Genomic DNA, 14,334 nt, shown 5'->3' on the forward strand with positions numbered 1-14,334 from the left:
CTATTTGTTCATGGGATAGCTTTTTCGTTTAATGCATTGTTCCCCTCTTTAACTCCCAACTGTCTCTTTGCCAGGGCTGCTGCACCTACTGTCACTCTTCTTCCTGCTGCACCTACCGTCACCCTCCCTCCTGCTGCACCAACCGTCACCCTCCCTCCTGCTGCACCTCCTATCACTGTTGTCAAACTCCCTCCTTCTGTACCTCCTGTCATTCTCCCTACTGCTGCAGCTGTCACTGTTGTCACCCTCCCTCCTTCTGCCCCTTCCATCACTATTGTCATCCTCCCTCCTGCAGTACCTCTTGTCACCCTCCCTACTGCTGCACTTGTCACTATTGTCACCCTCCCTCCTTCTGCACCTCCTGTCAGTGCTGTTAATCTCCCTCTTGCTGCACATCCTGTCTCTCTCCCTTCTGCTGCACCTCCTGTCACACGCCCTCCTGCTGCACTTCCTGTCACCCTCTCTCTGCACCTCCTGCCATCCCCCTTCTGTTCTACTTTTTGTCACTGCTGTCACCCTCTCTTTCTGCACCTCCTTCCACTGCTGTACCTCCTGTCACCCTCTTTCCTGCTGCATCTCCTGTCATGCTTCCTCCTGCTGCACCCTGTGCCAATGCTGTCACCCTCCTTGCTGATGAACCTCCTTCCACTACTGTAACCGTCCTTTTTGCTGCACCTCTTGTCACTACTGTTATCTTCTCTCCTGCTGCACCTCCTGTCACTGCTGTCCCCCTCCCTCCTGCTGCACCTCCTGTCACTCTCCCTCTTGTTGCACCTCATCTCACCTCTGTAACCATCCCTTTTGATGAAACTCTTGTGACTGCTGTCACCCTTCTTCCTGCTGCACCTTCTGTTATCCTCCCTCTTGCTCTACCTACTGTCACTGCTGTTACACTCTCTCCAAAAGTGAGAAAAAAGTAAAAATTCTAATTACCATCTTTTCCCATTTTCAAAAATAAAAAAAGTAATAAAATAAATAAATCCTGTGAACATTATCTAAACTATTATATTATCACATTCCTGATCGCAAGTGCCAAAATTGCTGATTTTAGTTCACATTCCAGAAAAAATATTGAATAAAAAGTGATCAAAAAGTCAATACTAGTTTTATTTTTGTTGTTGGATCCTAGATTCAAAGCAAATTTGTCAAGCCCTGCTCTTAGCTCACTCTGGACTGGACCAATGCACCGTCACTAGTTACAAATATGGATCAATCTGACACAGCAACACATAAGCCTATGTCTAGAACATATCAAATAATCCCCTTCTGCTTGACTGATTTTAGCCAAATTTATTAGGGACAGAGTAAATCCATCTAGTTAAATAGAAGATCTCACTTTGTTGAGTCACCTAAAAGGTTGAAGGGGTATTCCGGGCAAAAACATTTTATCCCCTTTCCAAAGGATAGGGGATAAGATGTCTGATCGCGGGGGGCCCACTGCTGAGACCCCTGCGATCTCCCTGCAGCACACGCATTCTATGCGGGAGCTGCGTCTCTAGTTTCAGAAACCTCCGGGTTTCTGGGACTGGGGACATGACGTCACGCCACGCCCCCTCCATTCATGTCTATGGGAGGGGGCGCGACGGCCGTCACGCCCCCTCCCATAGTCATGAGTAGAGGGGTTGTGGCGTGACATCACGTCCCCAGTCCCGGAAACCTGGAGGTATCTGAAACTAGAGACGCAGCTCCCGCATAGAATGCGGGTGCTGCAGGGAGATGGCGGGGGTCTCAGCAGTGGGCCCTCCGTGATCAGACATCTTATCCCTATCCTTTGGATAGGGGATAAAATATTTTTGCCCAGAATACCCCTTTAATTTGGAGACAGTGATGTTTTCTAAAGTTTTACAGAACATTGGCAGGCAGGGAAAGGGGGACTACAGACTGCCGGAAGGTATATGCCACTATTTTTTTATACAAGTGCGTGAATGAAGATGACACATAACTATACCTGGCGGAAGGGGTTGGTAACTTCCTGGTTACAGGAGATGTAATACTGTAAAATATCTGAAATAAACAAGAAAATTGTATGTGTTAGTAAACTTTAAGAAGTAGAGGTGGTAGATCCGATTCTCCAGCTTTAAGATTTGCAGAGAAGGTTCCTTTATCACTATCAGTGAGTACAAGTGAGGCTACTTTCACACTATGAAAGTGGCTCCGTTACAAATGGACGTAAAGTGCAATTTTTTTTATTTTTTTAATATAATTTTTTCACTTTGACCGCCCTTAACGTCCATTATTGTAACGGAGCCTAACGGGAGTCATAACGGGCAAAGAGGATCCCATTCACTTGAATAGGATTCCTCTAACGTCCGTTATAACTCCCATTATTGCGGCCAAAGATAGCGGGAGAAAAAGACGGCGCATGCACAAATTTTTCGCCCGGTATCTTCCTAACGGAGGTCACCTACCGGGCACAAACTGTAGTGTGAAAGGAGCCTGGGTCAAAGTGTACATTGCACAGATTCAACATCCTAAACAGAACCAGACAGGCCCAGAGTATAATACTGTATATTCCATTCACACAAACATTGTCAGAGGTTTAAACAAATATTACTGCAGGAAACAAAAAAAAATCTATGTTTTTATAATATTTTTGTATTTATCAACCCAAGGTTGAATACATTGCTGCCTTAAAGGGGTATTCCGCCCTGGAGCTGGAGCCGGCTGGAGCCGGCGCCGGGAGCTTGTGACATCATAGCCCCCTCATGGCATCAAGCCCCGCCCCCCTCAATGCAAGTCTATGGGAGGGGGCGTGACGTCCGTCACGCCCCCTCCCATAGACTTACATTGAGGGGGTGGGGCGTGACATCATGAGGGGGCAGGGCAATGACGTCACGAGCTTCCAGCGTTTGGAACAGTTTGGTCCAAATGCTGAGCAGCGGAGTACCCCTTTAAATTAAATGGGTTCATTAAAATGTACTTGTCACCAAATAAAACTTTTAATACAGTGTTCCTTGTGTGTGAGGGACACTTTCCCATTCACTTGCTTTTAAAATTATCAACATAAAAATGCTTAAAATGTAATAGAGAAAAATGGCCACTAGGTGGCTCTGTTCTGTTCCCTGCCACAATTAATACAGTGAGCTTGGTCTCCTCCCGGCCTGTCAAGAGACCAAACTCAGAAAGTGCTTTTCTATGCACTGAGTTTGATCAACATCTGCAAAGAGCCTCACTGAAAGCTGCACAGAGCTTGAGGTCTTCTATTCATCACAGCACTGCAACGATGTGAGGGCGGAAGTTGTCCCCCAAAAGGTTTCAGTGATGTCATGCCTGCTGTGAAATGCCCATTTTCTCCTGCTGGGAGATTGCACTATGTGAGCAAAAAGAACGGTAACATACAGAGCTTTTTGAAGCTCTGAAATTTTTTTAAGGGTGGGAGGAGTGTAAGGAGTAGTTAGGGAACATAGCCTGGGTTAGTTTAGAAAAGTTTATTTGGTGACAGGTACTTTTTAAACTTTATAATTTTTATGTTAATAATTTTATGATTTTTATGTTACTAATGGGATTGCATGATCATTAGGACAGGGTCACCTGTAGCCCATCAGCAGCGTATTTCATGCTGTGGGAAATCCGCCGGGCAGCAGGAAGTACGCTGCAGATTCTTCTATAAACAGACAGACAGGGCTTCCCTGCCACAGTCCTGTGTGTGCAGTTAGGTTTGAAGGCTGGTCCAGCGTGGCAACGTGACTGACGCAGCTCACACAGAGAGAATGGGGAGCTCACAAAAGGTAGTTTGCAGTGAAGAATCAAATAAGCTATGTAGACACTTTTTTTCTGTATTTTCAACCTTAAAAATTTTATTTTTTCCCTGCCCTTTGGTCCATTTTCAGACTTTTTTTTGCATTTTTGGAATGTTTTTGCATATGTTTTTTGAGACATTTTTCATCTGCCTTTTTTTTCTTCGCTAGTGAAAATGCTATTATGCAGTTTGCAAACTGGTCATTTGGGGGAAAAACTAAACAGAAACAGACTTTTTGATCTGCAAATGGTCAAAAAAAACAAAAAAAAGGGACTTTGCATAACATTACATTATTTTTTTCCCACGGGGCTTATTAGAACTCAAAATCTGTTAAAAAAAAAAATCCAAAATAGTCTGTATCAACATACGCATAGGCCATGTACATGCATAGAGAAAGTTCACATAGCAAACTGCAGAGGCAGTAGAAGAGAAACTAAGCACAATTTTCAAGTAAGCTTAAAGGGGTACTCCGGTGAAAAACTTTTTTTTTTAAATCAACTGGTGCTAGAAAGTTAAGCAGATTTGTAAATTACTTCTATTAAAAAATCTTAATCCTTCCTGTACTAATTAGCTGCTGAATACTACAGTGGGAATTATTATCTTTTTGAAACACAGTGCTCTCTGCTGACATCATGACCACAGTGCTCTCTGCTGACATTTCTGTCCATTTTAGGAACTGTCCAGAGTAGCATATGTTTGCTATGCGGATTTTCTCCTATTTTGGACAGTTCCTAAAATGGACAGAGATGTCAGCAGAGAGCACTGTGGTCATGATTTAAGACTTATGGGGGGAAAAAAAATTTTTTGCACCATAATATGAACAAAGCAAAAATAGAAAAAATGCTTTCCAAATATTTCCATTGCCTTTATCTTCACATCCACTGTGACAAAAAAAAACGCCGTCTAGAGTTTTTTTTTTCCAGAAGACAATGTGATGTGTTTTTTTTTAGAGGTTACATCACAATACTGTGTAGCTTGGCCTAAGACCATATTGGAAATAAATCCATCTCTACTAATCACCCTATCGCCTCTTCTTCTCCCCCATTCCCGTTTTTTCGACTCATTCATTCCATTTGTCACAGTTTGAGAAATCCTACAAAATATATTTTAAAAATATATATAAATCATCTGCTGCCATTTCCACTGCATTGAATTCTGGAAGCTCCCCATCCAGATGGAAATTTGTATTTAGGTTACACACAATAAAACTGAAACAATATCCCATTCATGTCTCATGTCCTTCCTGGGATGATCTCTGGCTTACAGTGATGTTTTTGTGTTACTTGACAACCAAACAAAACGTATGGCAGTTCATACACATGAAACCAACAATGCAACTTTATAATACACTAAGCTGTATACATTGTGTAACAGGGTCAGATAAAGATCTAGTTCAACATCAAAGCTGTGAGGACACAAATGGATAAAAAGTCATAGGCAGGGTTCACACCGCGTAAAATTGTCTGCTTGTACTATATTTTACTAGTGGATATACCACAAAATGCGGACACATTTATTTTTTTTTTTATGCCGGGAAGACCAACTGGTAGATTAAAATATACTCTGAATTTTACTCAGTGTGAACCTAGTCTTACTGGGAATGTAATAGCTGGATGAACATTAAAGGGTTACTCCGACCCTGAGACATCTTATCCCCTATCCAAAGGATAGGGGATTAGATCTCTCACCACGGGGGTCCCGCCGCTGGGGACCCCCACAATCTTGTATTCGCCACCCACCTGTTTGAGCTGCACGCCGCGGTGCCAGCTCACAAATAGCCGGGTGGGGACCATGGGGCCGGAGTATCGTGACATCACAACTCCGCCCCCGCTATGCAAGTCTATGGGAGGGGGCGTGACGACCGTCACGCCCCCTCCCATAGACTTGCATAGCGGGGGGGACGTCCCACGGTGGCTGATTCGTGATGTCACGATACTCCGACCTCGCGGTCGCCACCCGGCTGTTTGTGAGCTGGCACCGCGGCATGCAGCTCAAACAGGTGGGTGGCGAATACAAGATTGCGGGGGTCCCCAGCGGTGGGACATCTTATCCCCTATCCTTTGGATAGGGGATAAGATGTCTCAATGCCGGAGTACCCATTTAAACAATTGTCATCCAACCGTACATTGGTGCAGTCAAAAATCTTTAGAGATGTATCTTACCTGGGCTGATATTTGTAATCACTTGGGTCTGATTTAACACATATGAGTCTGGATCAGAGCAAAAGTCACTCAACCCCTGTACAATAAGAGAAAGAAAATCTGATATAGATTCTTTTATTTGGCTAAGGGTGTGCACATATTTGCATCCAGTGTTTTATAGCTCTAAAGTCTAATGCATCTACAATTAAAAAATGAAAGACATTTTTCATGTATTTCTAATTAAACATCCTATCATTTCATGTATACAGCTTTTATGCAGAACCATGTTGTTATACAGCATAATTAGTGGATCTAAAAAGATAAGAAAGCTTAATAAAATGTTATAAAAAACTTTTTCCATTACACATTAATAATAAAATAAAACAATGAAAAAAAACACCATATAATTGGTAGTGCTAAAACTGAATCAAAAAGGTGATTGCACCAAAATGGTACCAATGAAAATGTCAACTCATCCCGCAAAAAAGAAGAAGACTTAAAAAAATAGTTATGGCTCTCAGTATATAGCGACCGAAAAACAAATACCTTTTTTAAAGTGGGTTACTAAAAAATAGTAAAACATAATATATTTATATATTTTTTATATAAATTTGGTATCACTATATTGTACTATATTTTACTGATCCATCAGGTAGAGTGAACATGTCACTTAAAACACATATTGAGCAGTATAAAACTTTCAGCATGTACGGTAATATGTACCCCTTATTGGTTCCAAAAATACATTCAACTAAATTCAACTTTTCCTTATAAATAAAGCCCTCATGGGTACATGAATGTAAAAACTTAAAACCAATAATGAAAAAAAAAAGTCTAAAATAACTTAGCCCTGAGTGGGTTAAAATTAGGTCTATTTGTAAAGTTGCTTTAAGGGGTACTCCGACAGGAAAAAAAAAATGTTTCAACTGGGGCCAGAAACTTAAACAGACTTGTAAATTCTTTCTAATAAAAAAATCTGAAGCCTGCCAGTACTTATCAGCTGCTGTATTCTGCAGAGAAAGATGTGTAGTTGTTCCCAATCTAACCACAGTTCTCTCTGCTGACACCTCTGTCTGTGTCAGGAACTGTCCAGAACAGGACAGGTTTGCTCCGGCTCTGGACAGTTCCTGACACGGACAGAGGTGGCAGCAGAGAGCACATTAGTCAGACAAAAAAAAAAAAAAAAACTGAAGGAAACTGACTTCCTCTAAGCATACAGCAGCCTGGAAGTAAGTACTGGAATGCTTAACCCCTTAAGGATGCAGGCCTTTTTCACCTTAAGGACTGAGCCCTTTTTCACAATTCTGACCACCGTCACTTTACGAATTAATAACTCTAAAACGCTTTTACCGAATATTCAGATTCTGAAACTGTTTTTTCGTGACATATTCTACTTTATCATAGTGGTAAATTTTCGTCCTTACTTGACTCCTTTTTTGGTGAAAAATCCCAAAATTTAATGAAAATTTTGAAAATTTTGCATTTTTCTAACTTTGAAGCTATCTGCTTGTAAGGAAAATGGATATTCCAAATAAATTTTATTTTTATTCACAAATATGTGACAATTTATTTATTCACAATATGTCCACTTTATGTTGGCATCATTTTTACTTTTTGAAAAAATTAGAGGGCTTCAAAGTAGAGCAGCAATTTTCAAAAATTTCATGAAAATTGCAATATCTGAAGGGACAGATGTTACAGAACTACAACTCCCAGCATGCCTGGGCAGTCTAGGCATGCTGAGAGTTGTAGTTTGGCAACATCTGGAGGGCTACCGTTTGGGCAACAGTGGTCTCCAAACTGTGACCCTCCAGATGTAACAGTGGTCTCCAAACTGTGACCTTCCAGTCCTTGGCTGTCTGGGCATGCTGGGAGTTGCAATTTGGCACCCACTAGGAAGGGCAGCAGTAAATATCGCTTATTACCCCCTTCCTTCCCCCGCAAACCCCTCCCCCCCACCGTCGATTCCCTACCTGCGACGTCTCTGCGATGATCTTCGGTCCCCACGCATCTTCTTTGCAGGTACCAGCCTCCATCTTCTCCCCCGTTCTGCCCAACATCCAGGGGTGGGCAGAACGGGGGGTTGCCATGGCAACTCAGTATCATGCGCTGCCATTGGTCAGAATCAGTTCTGACCAATGGCAGGGGATAGGAGGAGATCGCAGCACTGCGACCTCCCTCCTAGCCCTCAGGATGATCGGGGCTGTCACTGACAGCTCCGATCATCCCTATTTTCTGGGTGATCGGGTCACTAGAGACCCGATCAGCCCGGAATAGCAGAAAATCGCATATGCATACGCCCCACGTCCTTAAGGAATCGGGATGCAAGGCGTTTGCATACGCCCGGCGTCCTTAAGAGGTTAAAGGAGTACTCCAGTGGAAAACAATAATTTTTTTTAAATCAACTGGTGCCAGAATGTTAAACAGATTTGTAATTTACTTCTATTTAAAAATCCAAATCCTTCCAGTTCTTATCAGCTGCTGTATGCTCCACAGGAAGTTCTTTTTTTTTTTAATTTCTTTCTTTCCTGTCTGACCACAGTGCTCTCTGCTGACACCTCTGTCCATGTCAGGAACAGTCCAGAGTAGGAGCAAATCCCCATAGCAAATCTATCCTGCTCTGGACAGTCCCTAAAATTGACAGAGGTGGCAGCAGAGAGCAGTGTCAGACAGAAAAGAAATTTAAAAAGAAAATAACTTCCTCTGGAGCCTACAGCATCTGATAACTATTGAAAGGATTGATATTTTTATATAGAAGTAATTTACAAATCTGTTTAACTTTCTGGCACCAGTTGATTTAAAATAATAATAATAATAATGATAATAATAATAATGATAATAATAATAATAATAAAATAATGTTTTCCTTTTGAGTACCCCTTTCTGATTTTTAAATAGAAGTAATTTACTCATCTGTTTAATTTTCTGGCACCAGTTGATCTGAAAACATTTGTTTTCCACCAGAGTTCCCCTTTAATATATTATTTATGTTTTATGATTTTATTTTTCTACACATAAGTGCTGGATACTCTTTTCGCTCCTTGAAGAAGGAATAGAGGCATAGAATATATACTATATGACAAGTGCAATCCAATGTAGTCCAGCTCGCTCCACCAGTATACCCTCGACACGGATCCGCACCCAGCCCGATGCACACAAATCCAATCGAAAAGAAGCAATCCAGCGTGGGTAAGTAGAAAATCCAGACTTTATTGACTCACGATAAAAGCAGTACAAGCAACCAGCAGATCAGACGCGTTTCAGGCGCATGCGCCCTTCATCAGTGTTAGTAGTTGCTCAGGTAATAAAAGAAAAATGAATCAAGATACAATAAATGAGAATTGATTAGACCAGTGATCTTCAACCTGCGGACCTCCAGATGTTGCAAAACTACAACTCCCAGCATGCCCGGACAGCCAACGGCTGTCCGGGCATGCTGGGAGTTGTAGTTTTGCAACATCTGGAGGTCCACAGGTTGAAGACCACTGGACTAGACCATTCTTGAATCCATAGCAATGTGCTCTCTGCATGCTGGAGAACGTCTCATCCCGCTGTTTTCCCACTTGACTGAGCAGACGGACGCTCTCATCGTCACTTTGCATTGACTGAAACCACCTTCATTTTGCTATTCCCATAATAGTAATGAACTTGAACTCCGCACCCTTAGAGAGTTAAGCATGGCTTGGGGGAAACAAGGGAGGTGTCTGTGAATTGGGCAGCAGGACTCCGGTTCAGCAGAACTGCATTAATACCCAGTATTGGAGGCTAATTAAAGCTGACAGATGTGACAGAGCGCGAGGGGGGCGGGGGAACCGCTGACCCAGCACAGAAAATACACCAATTAAACTATCTCGCTTCACGGGACTTGATGGGCAAGCGGGCAGGATAGAGAATAGGATAGAGGCGGGAGGACCCTCCAGCAGAGAGCAAATGAAAGGCACAGTGCAGTCGCTGACAATTGATTCATACAAAAACCCCGGATTAGGCTTATATCCCCAGTTTAGCGGACACCCCAGGAGGTTGTCTACAAGGGATACATTGCCTGGATTCTGGCAATGACATGTATTCAGTCAAAGATTTATTACAAATCTGCTAATGTGTAAAAAGTGAGCAACTCCAGACGGATTTACAAAAAGAAATTCCATTGTGGTTGGCAGAGATGTAGCTGAAAGCCCTAGGGCCGCAGCATTAAATAGTAAGAGGGCCTCCATCTACCATATGCATCTATAATAGTGATGGTTTCTTATATGGCAGGGGGAGTATGGGCCCCCTTGGGCACCAGATTGTAGGCACATTCTTCTTTATTCCAGATTCTAGTAAATAATATTTATATACATTGTTCTAGACATTGCCTTGCAAAAGAATTAACCCCCTTGGTGTATTTCCTGGCTTTATTTTGCATTACTGTCAGGAATTAGTATGATGTTTCATTTAGATTTTATGGAATGGGCCCGTAGGAATAGGTCAGATTGTTACAGTGGAATGAAAAAAAATATATATAATCAGATGTGTTGTGAAAGCAAATATATTCACCCTAAATGTATCTGCTATTAACCCCTAAATAATGTCTGGTCTAACCAATTAAATGGGTACTCCGCCCCTAGACAGCTTATCCCCTATCCAAAGGATAGGGGATAAGATGTCAGATCGCCGGGGTCCCGCTGACCCCCGGGATCTACCATGCAGCACCCACCTTTAGCGGCTTCCGGAACTACTGGAGGTCCTCCGGCTGAGTCCATCTCGACCACGAGGACGGAGCATAGTGACGTCATAGCTCCGCCCCCGTGCGATGTCACACTCCGCCCCCTCAATGCAAGTCTAGGCTTGCATAGGCTTGCATTGAGGGGGCGGAGTGTGACGTCAAACATGGGCGGAGCCGTGACGTCACTATGCTCCGTCCCCGTGATCGCCAGTAATCAGACCCAGAGTGAACACGCTCCGAGGACTCATTCTAACGGGGTGTGGTGTGGAATATTACGGGGGTCCCCAGCGGCGGGACCCCAGTGATCAGGCATCTCATCCCCTATCCTTTGGATAGGGGATAAGATGTCTTAGCGACAGAGTACCCCTTTAACAGGAAAAGTCACAAAATGAGGTAACTACAGCCCCCTCAAAAAGTCACATGATCTGTCACATGATGTCAGCATAAATCCACCTGTTTTTAAAGGCCTCTGAGTCTGCAACACCACAGAGCAAGTAACATGAAAACCAATGAGTCTCCAAACAGCAAAAACACAAAATTATGGAGAAGTAGAGATCACGGTTGGGTTATGAAGAAGAATCTGAAAATACAAACATCTCATGGATCACCATTTTATCCATTATAACAAAATGGAAAGAATATGAGGGACAATATTATCATCGGTATCAGCGTTTGCCGTCAGCACTTGGTTCATCTTGGTGGTACAATGGTTTTCTAATACTTGGCCCTGGTGACTCTGCAATCCCTTTTGATTGGTGGTGAGAAACCTTGTAAGTCCTGGTGGTTCTAACATGTTTCCCCGCATCTGATATGTTCACTGCTCTATGAATATTGATTTCTTTGCATCCACCACTAGTAACCTCAGAACTTGAGGCCTAGTAAAATAAACTGGAACCTTATTTAAAGACATTGGCTGAAAGCACTTTATACCCTGTGTGAGTGAATAACAATTTTGCTCCAAAACATAATTTACATAATAAAAAATAAAAATATGGAGATTTTGTCATTTGAATATTTCTGTAAAAATATGGTATACTTTACAATAATTTTTTACTCTTTATTATAAACGATTCAATTATAATTAGTGTAATCTCAGAACCCAATATTAAACATCACTACTTCAAATATATAGAAACTTACCACAGCGGTGGCCATCTCTAGTCCCATTGATCCCCAGCTGAGTAAGAGTACAAAGAAGCTGACCACTGTCATTCTGCGAAAAGAAAGAAACAAAAGAAAATCATAAGAACATCATTGGTGAAATGGTTGTTCGTTATAATTATTTTACATTGCTCCTTGGTTCTGTGAATCCTGTGCACTGATATAACATGCCCATGTCCACCATCAGCCATTATTTTTCCACCATAAGGTGATTTTAGAACGTACCTGGCAGGCAGTAATGGACATGCTTAGGAAGGATCTGCGCTTGTCTTGGGGCTAAATGGCTATGTTGTGAGATTACCATAACACTGTGGCGAGCTTTTTGTGAACTTGTATTTCCTGTTTGACTTTTCTTTTTTTGACTACAAATCCCACAATTCCATTTTCCTCCCTCCCACACATCAGCCACCCCACCTATTGAAAGAAAAGACCTGTGGTTTCCAATGAGGTTGCCTACAGCTGTTGCATTAGTTGCAGATTGATCTCTCTGCCACCAAGCAATCGCTCCACCCATTGAAGCAGACAGGCTCCCTGTCATCAGCTGACTAGTGAGGTCAGGTCTCGGCCGCATTGCAAGCTGGGAAAAATCTGAGACAACAATCATTTTGTATGCTGGTAAAAATAAATATTGGGGTGAAAATCACAGAAGAATTGTGAGAAAACCGTCACACACAGGTACAGACACTATGTTATGAACTACACTAACTTTACAGCCCCTGTAGCATAGTCAAATAAAAAAAAATCCTGGAATACCCCTTTAATGAGACATTGTTAAGCAAAAAGCTCAGAATGGTTTAAACTAATAAAAGTACTCATTTTACCAATCCCTGTTGCTTTTTTTTTTTTTTTTTTTGTGTGTATCTCAGGTCCTGCTGGTCTCTGTACTTTTTGGTCCCTCTTTACAAGAACATGTGACCTCCCTTACCGGTCACTGGTTGTAGTGAGTGTGGTATCCTCTGTAAGGTGCGGAGAAGACAAATGCTGCTTAGGTATGGTAATGCCACAAAACGAGGTGGACTCAGATATTAATTCAAAGAAAAGGCTGCACATCGCACGCTCCGCCGCAGCCCACCAAGGCAATGTGGGGTTCAGAAGGACCCCAGCAGTGTTACCGCTGCTGTGTATCAATAGAAATAAATACATTATGACACCTATACATTGGGCAGCTATGGACAACTGCTGTAGACTCTTGTACAGGACACTTAGTGAGTAGATTTGACCACAACAGCAGTGCTATTCTGGTGGCTTTGTTGGTTTACATTTTCAATATATTAGGCCTCCCATACTAATCACCTGGCTTTCATAATGAAAACAGAAAAGGCCCCTATTGTTTTTTTTTCTGACAATCTTCATCATGTACCCTATTGCATACGTATGAAGGGCTCCTTAGCAAGTCTTTGACTGTTCTTCTCAAGATGACCTAAAGATCTTTAAATGAAGGAGAATAATAGATCTTTATGAAACCTCTCAGGTCTATATCATATATTTGGTCTGCCCAAAGGGAAGAGAGAACACAATACTAATGGGAACATATACGTTTACACTTATTTACTAGAAACAACACAGCGTCCAGTAGGTAATGATTGAATGGCATCACGCAGGTCAGTTTGAGACCCTCAATTGCATGGGCCGCTGACAGCAGTGCTAAAAACTGCCCTGGAGGCCAGTCTGGGATACATTGTACCACGTCTTCAACAACTGGGAACATTTCTAGTAGGCCAACATAGTAGATGACAACATAAGACAAACAATAACATTGTCACCTGATGGCAACATTGGCTTGGCCAAATTATTTGAGGGTGCAGCTTATCAGATCACTAGATAATAGTAACACGACTGAGAGACGTGTCTAGGAAATTAATAGGCCCCATTCCATTGACTATTGGTTCAACAGACAAATGACCGGATCTATTGGTTGTATGTCACAAGTTCCATTTAAAGGGGTACTCCGCTGCTCAGCGTTTGGAACAAACTGTTCCGAATGCTGGAGCCCGGAGCCCGTGACATCATTGCCCCGCCCCCTCATGACGTCACACCCCACCCCCTCAATGCAAGTCTATGGGATGGGGCGTGACGGCTGTCACGCCCCATCCCATAGACTTGCATTGAGGGGCGGGGCGTGATGTCTTGAGGGGGGGTGGCTATGACGTCACGGGCTCCCGACTCCAGCGTTCGAAACACAGTTTGTTCCAAATGCTGAGCAGCGGAGTACTCCTTTAATAATCCAATAGCTCTTACCAAGCATGTATTTGACGTGAGAGTCTAATTGGTTTAGAAAGGAAAACTCAGCAAAATATACAGATAACTATAAATCCAAGAAGTTTTTTTTTAATTATAATTAACTTAAGCTCTTTAAGTATAAAATATTATGCATAGAGTCCCAATTATTGGCTGATGGGACATCGGTAATATTGATGGCAGAGAATTGTGGAACATGAGGATGTCCATACTTATAAATGAGATACAGATACAATCGTTAGCTTTCTATATCCATGTAAGCCGGCTTCTATGTTATAAGGCTGATAGATGAAAGGTAGAGATAGTCTTGTACACAGATCATAATTAGAGGCCAATTGATGTAGTAACTGCTC

General features: G+C 42.3%; 1 protein-coding gene across 4 annotated transcripts in view; it reads right to left on the minus strand.

The window, feature by feature from the left end:
* Window positions 1-14,334, minus strand: part of TTYH1 (tweety family member 1) — a 175,387-nt gene that overhangs the window by 25,515 nt on the left and 135,538 nt on the right. For all 4 annotated transcript variants that reach the window (XM_056542163.1, XM_056542162.1, XM_056542165.1 and 1 more), the window contains exons 6-8: window positions 11,723-11,795; window positions 5,902-5,977; window positions 1,949-2,004 (exon numbers count right to left, since the gene is read on the minus strand). In XM_056542163.1, the coding sequence (XP_056398138.1) occupies window positions 1,949-2,004; window positions 5,902-5,977; window positions 11,723-11,795 (205 nt within the window). The remainder of the gene's footprint in view (window positions 1-1,948; window positions 2,005-5,901; window positions 5,978-11,722; window positions 11,796-14,334) is intronic.

This window comes from Hyla sarda, chromosome 10, assembly GCF_029499605.1.
Source record: "Hyla sarda isolate aHylSar1 chromosome 10, aHylSar1.hap1, whole genome shotgun sequence".
Taxonomy (NCBI): domain Eukaryota; kingdom Metazoa; phylum Chordata; class Amphibia; order Anura; family Hylidae; genus Hyla; species Hyla sarda.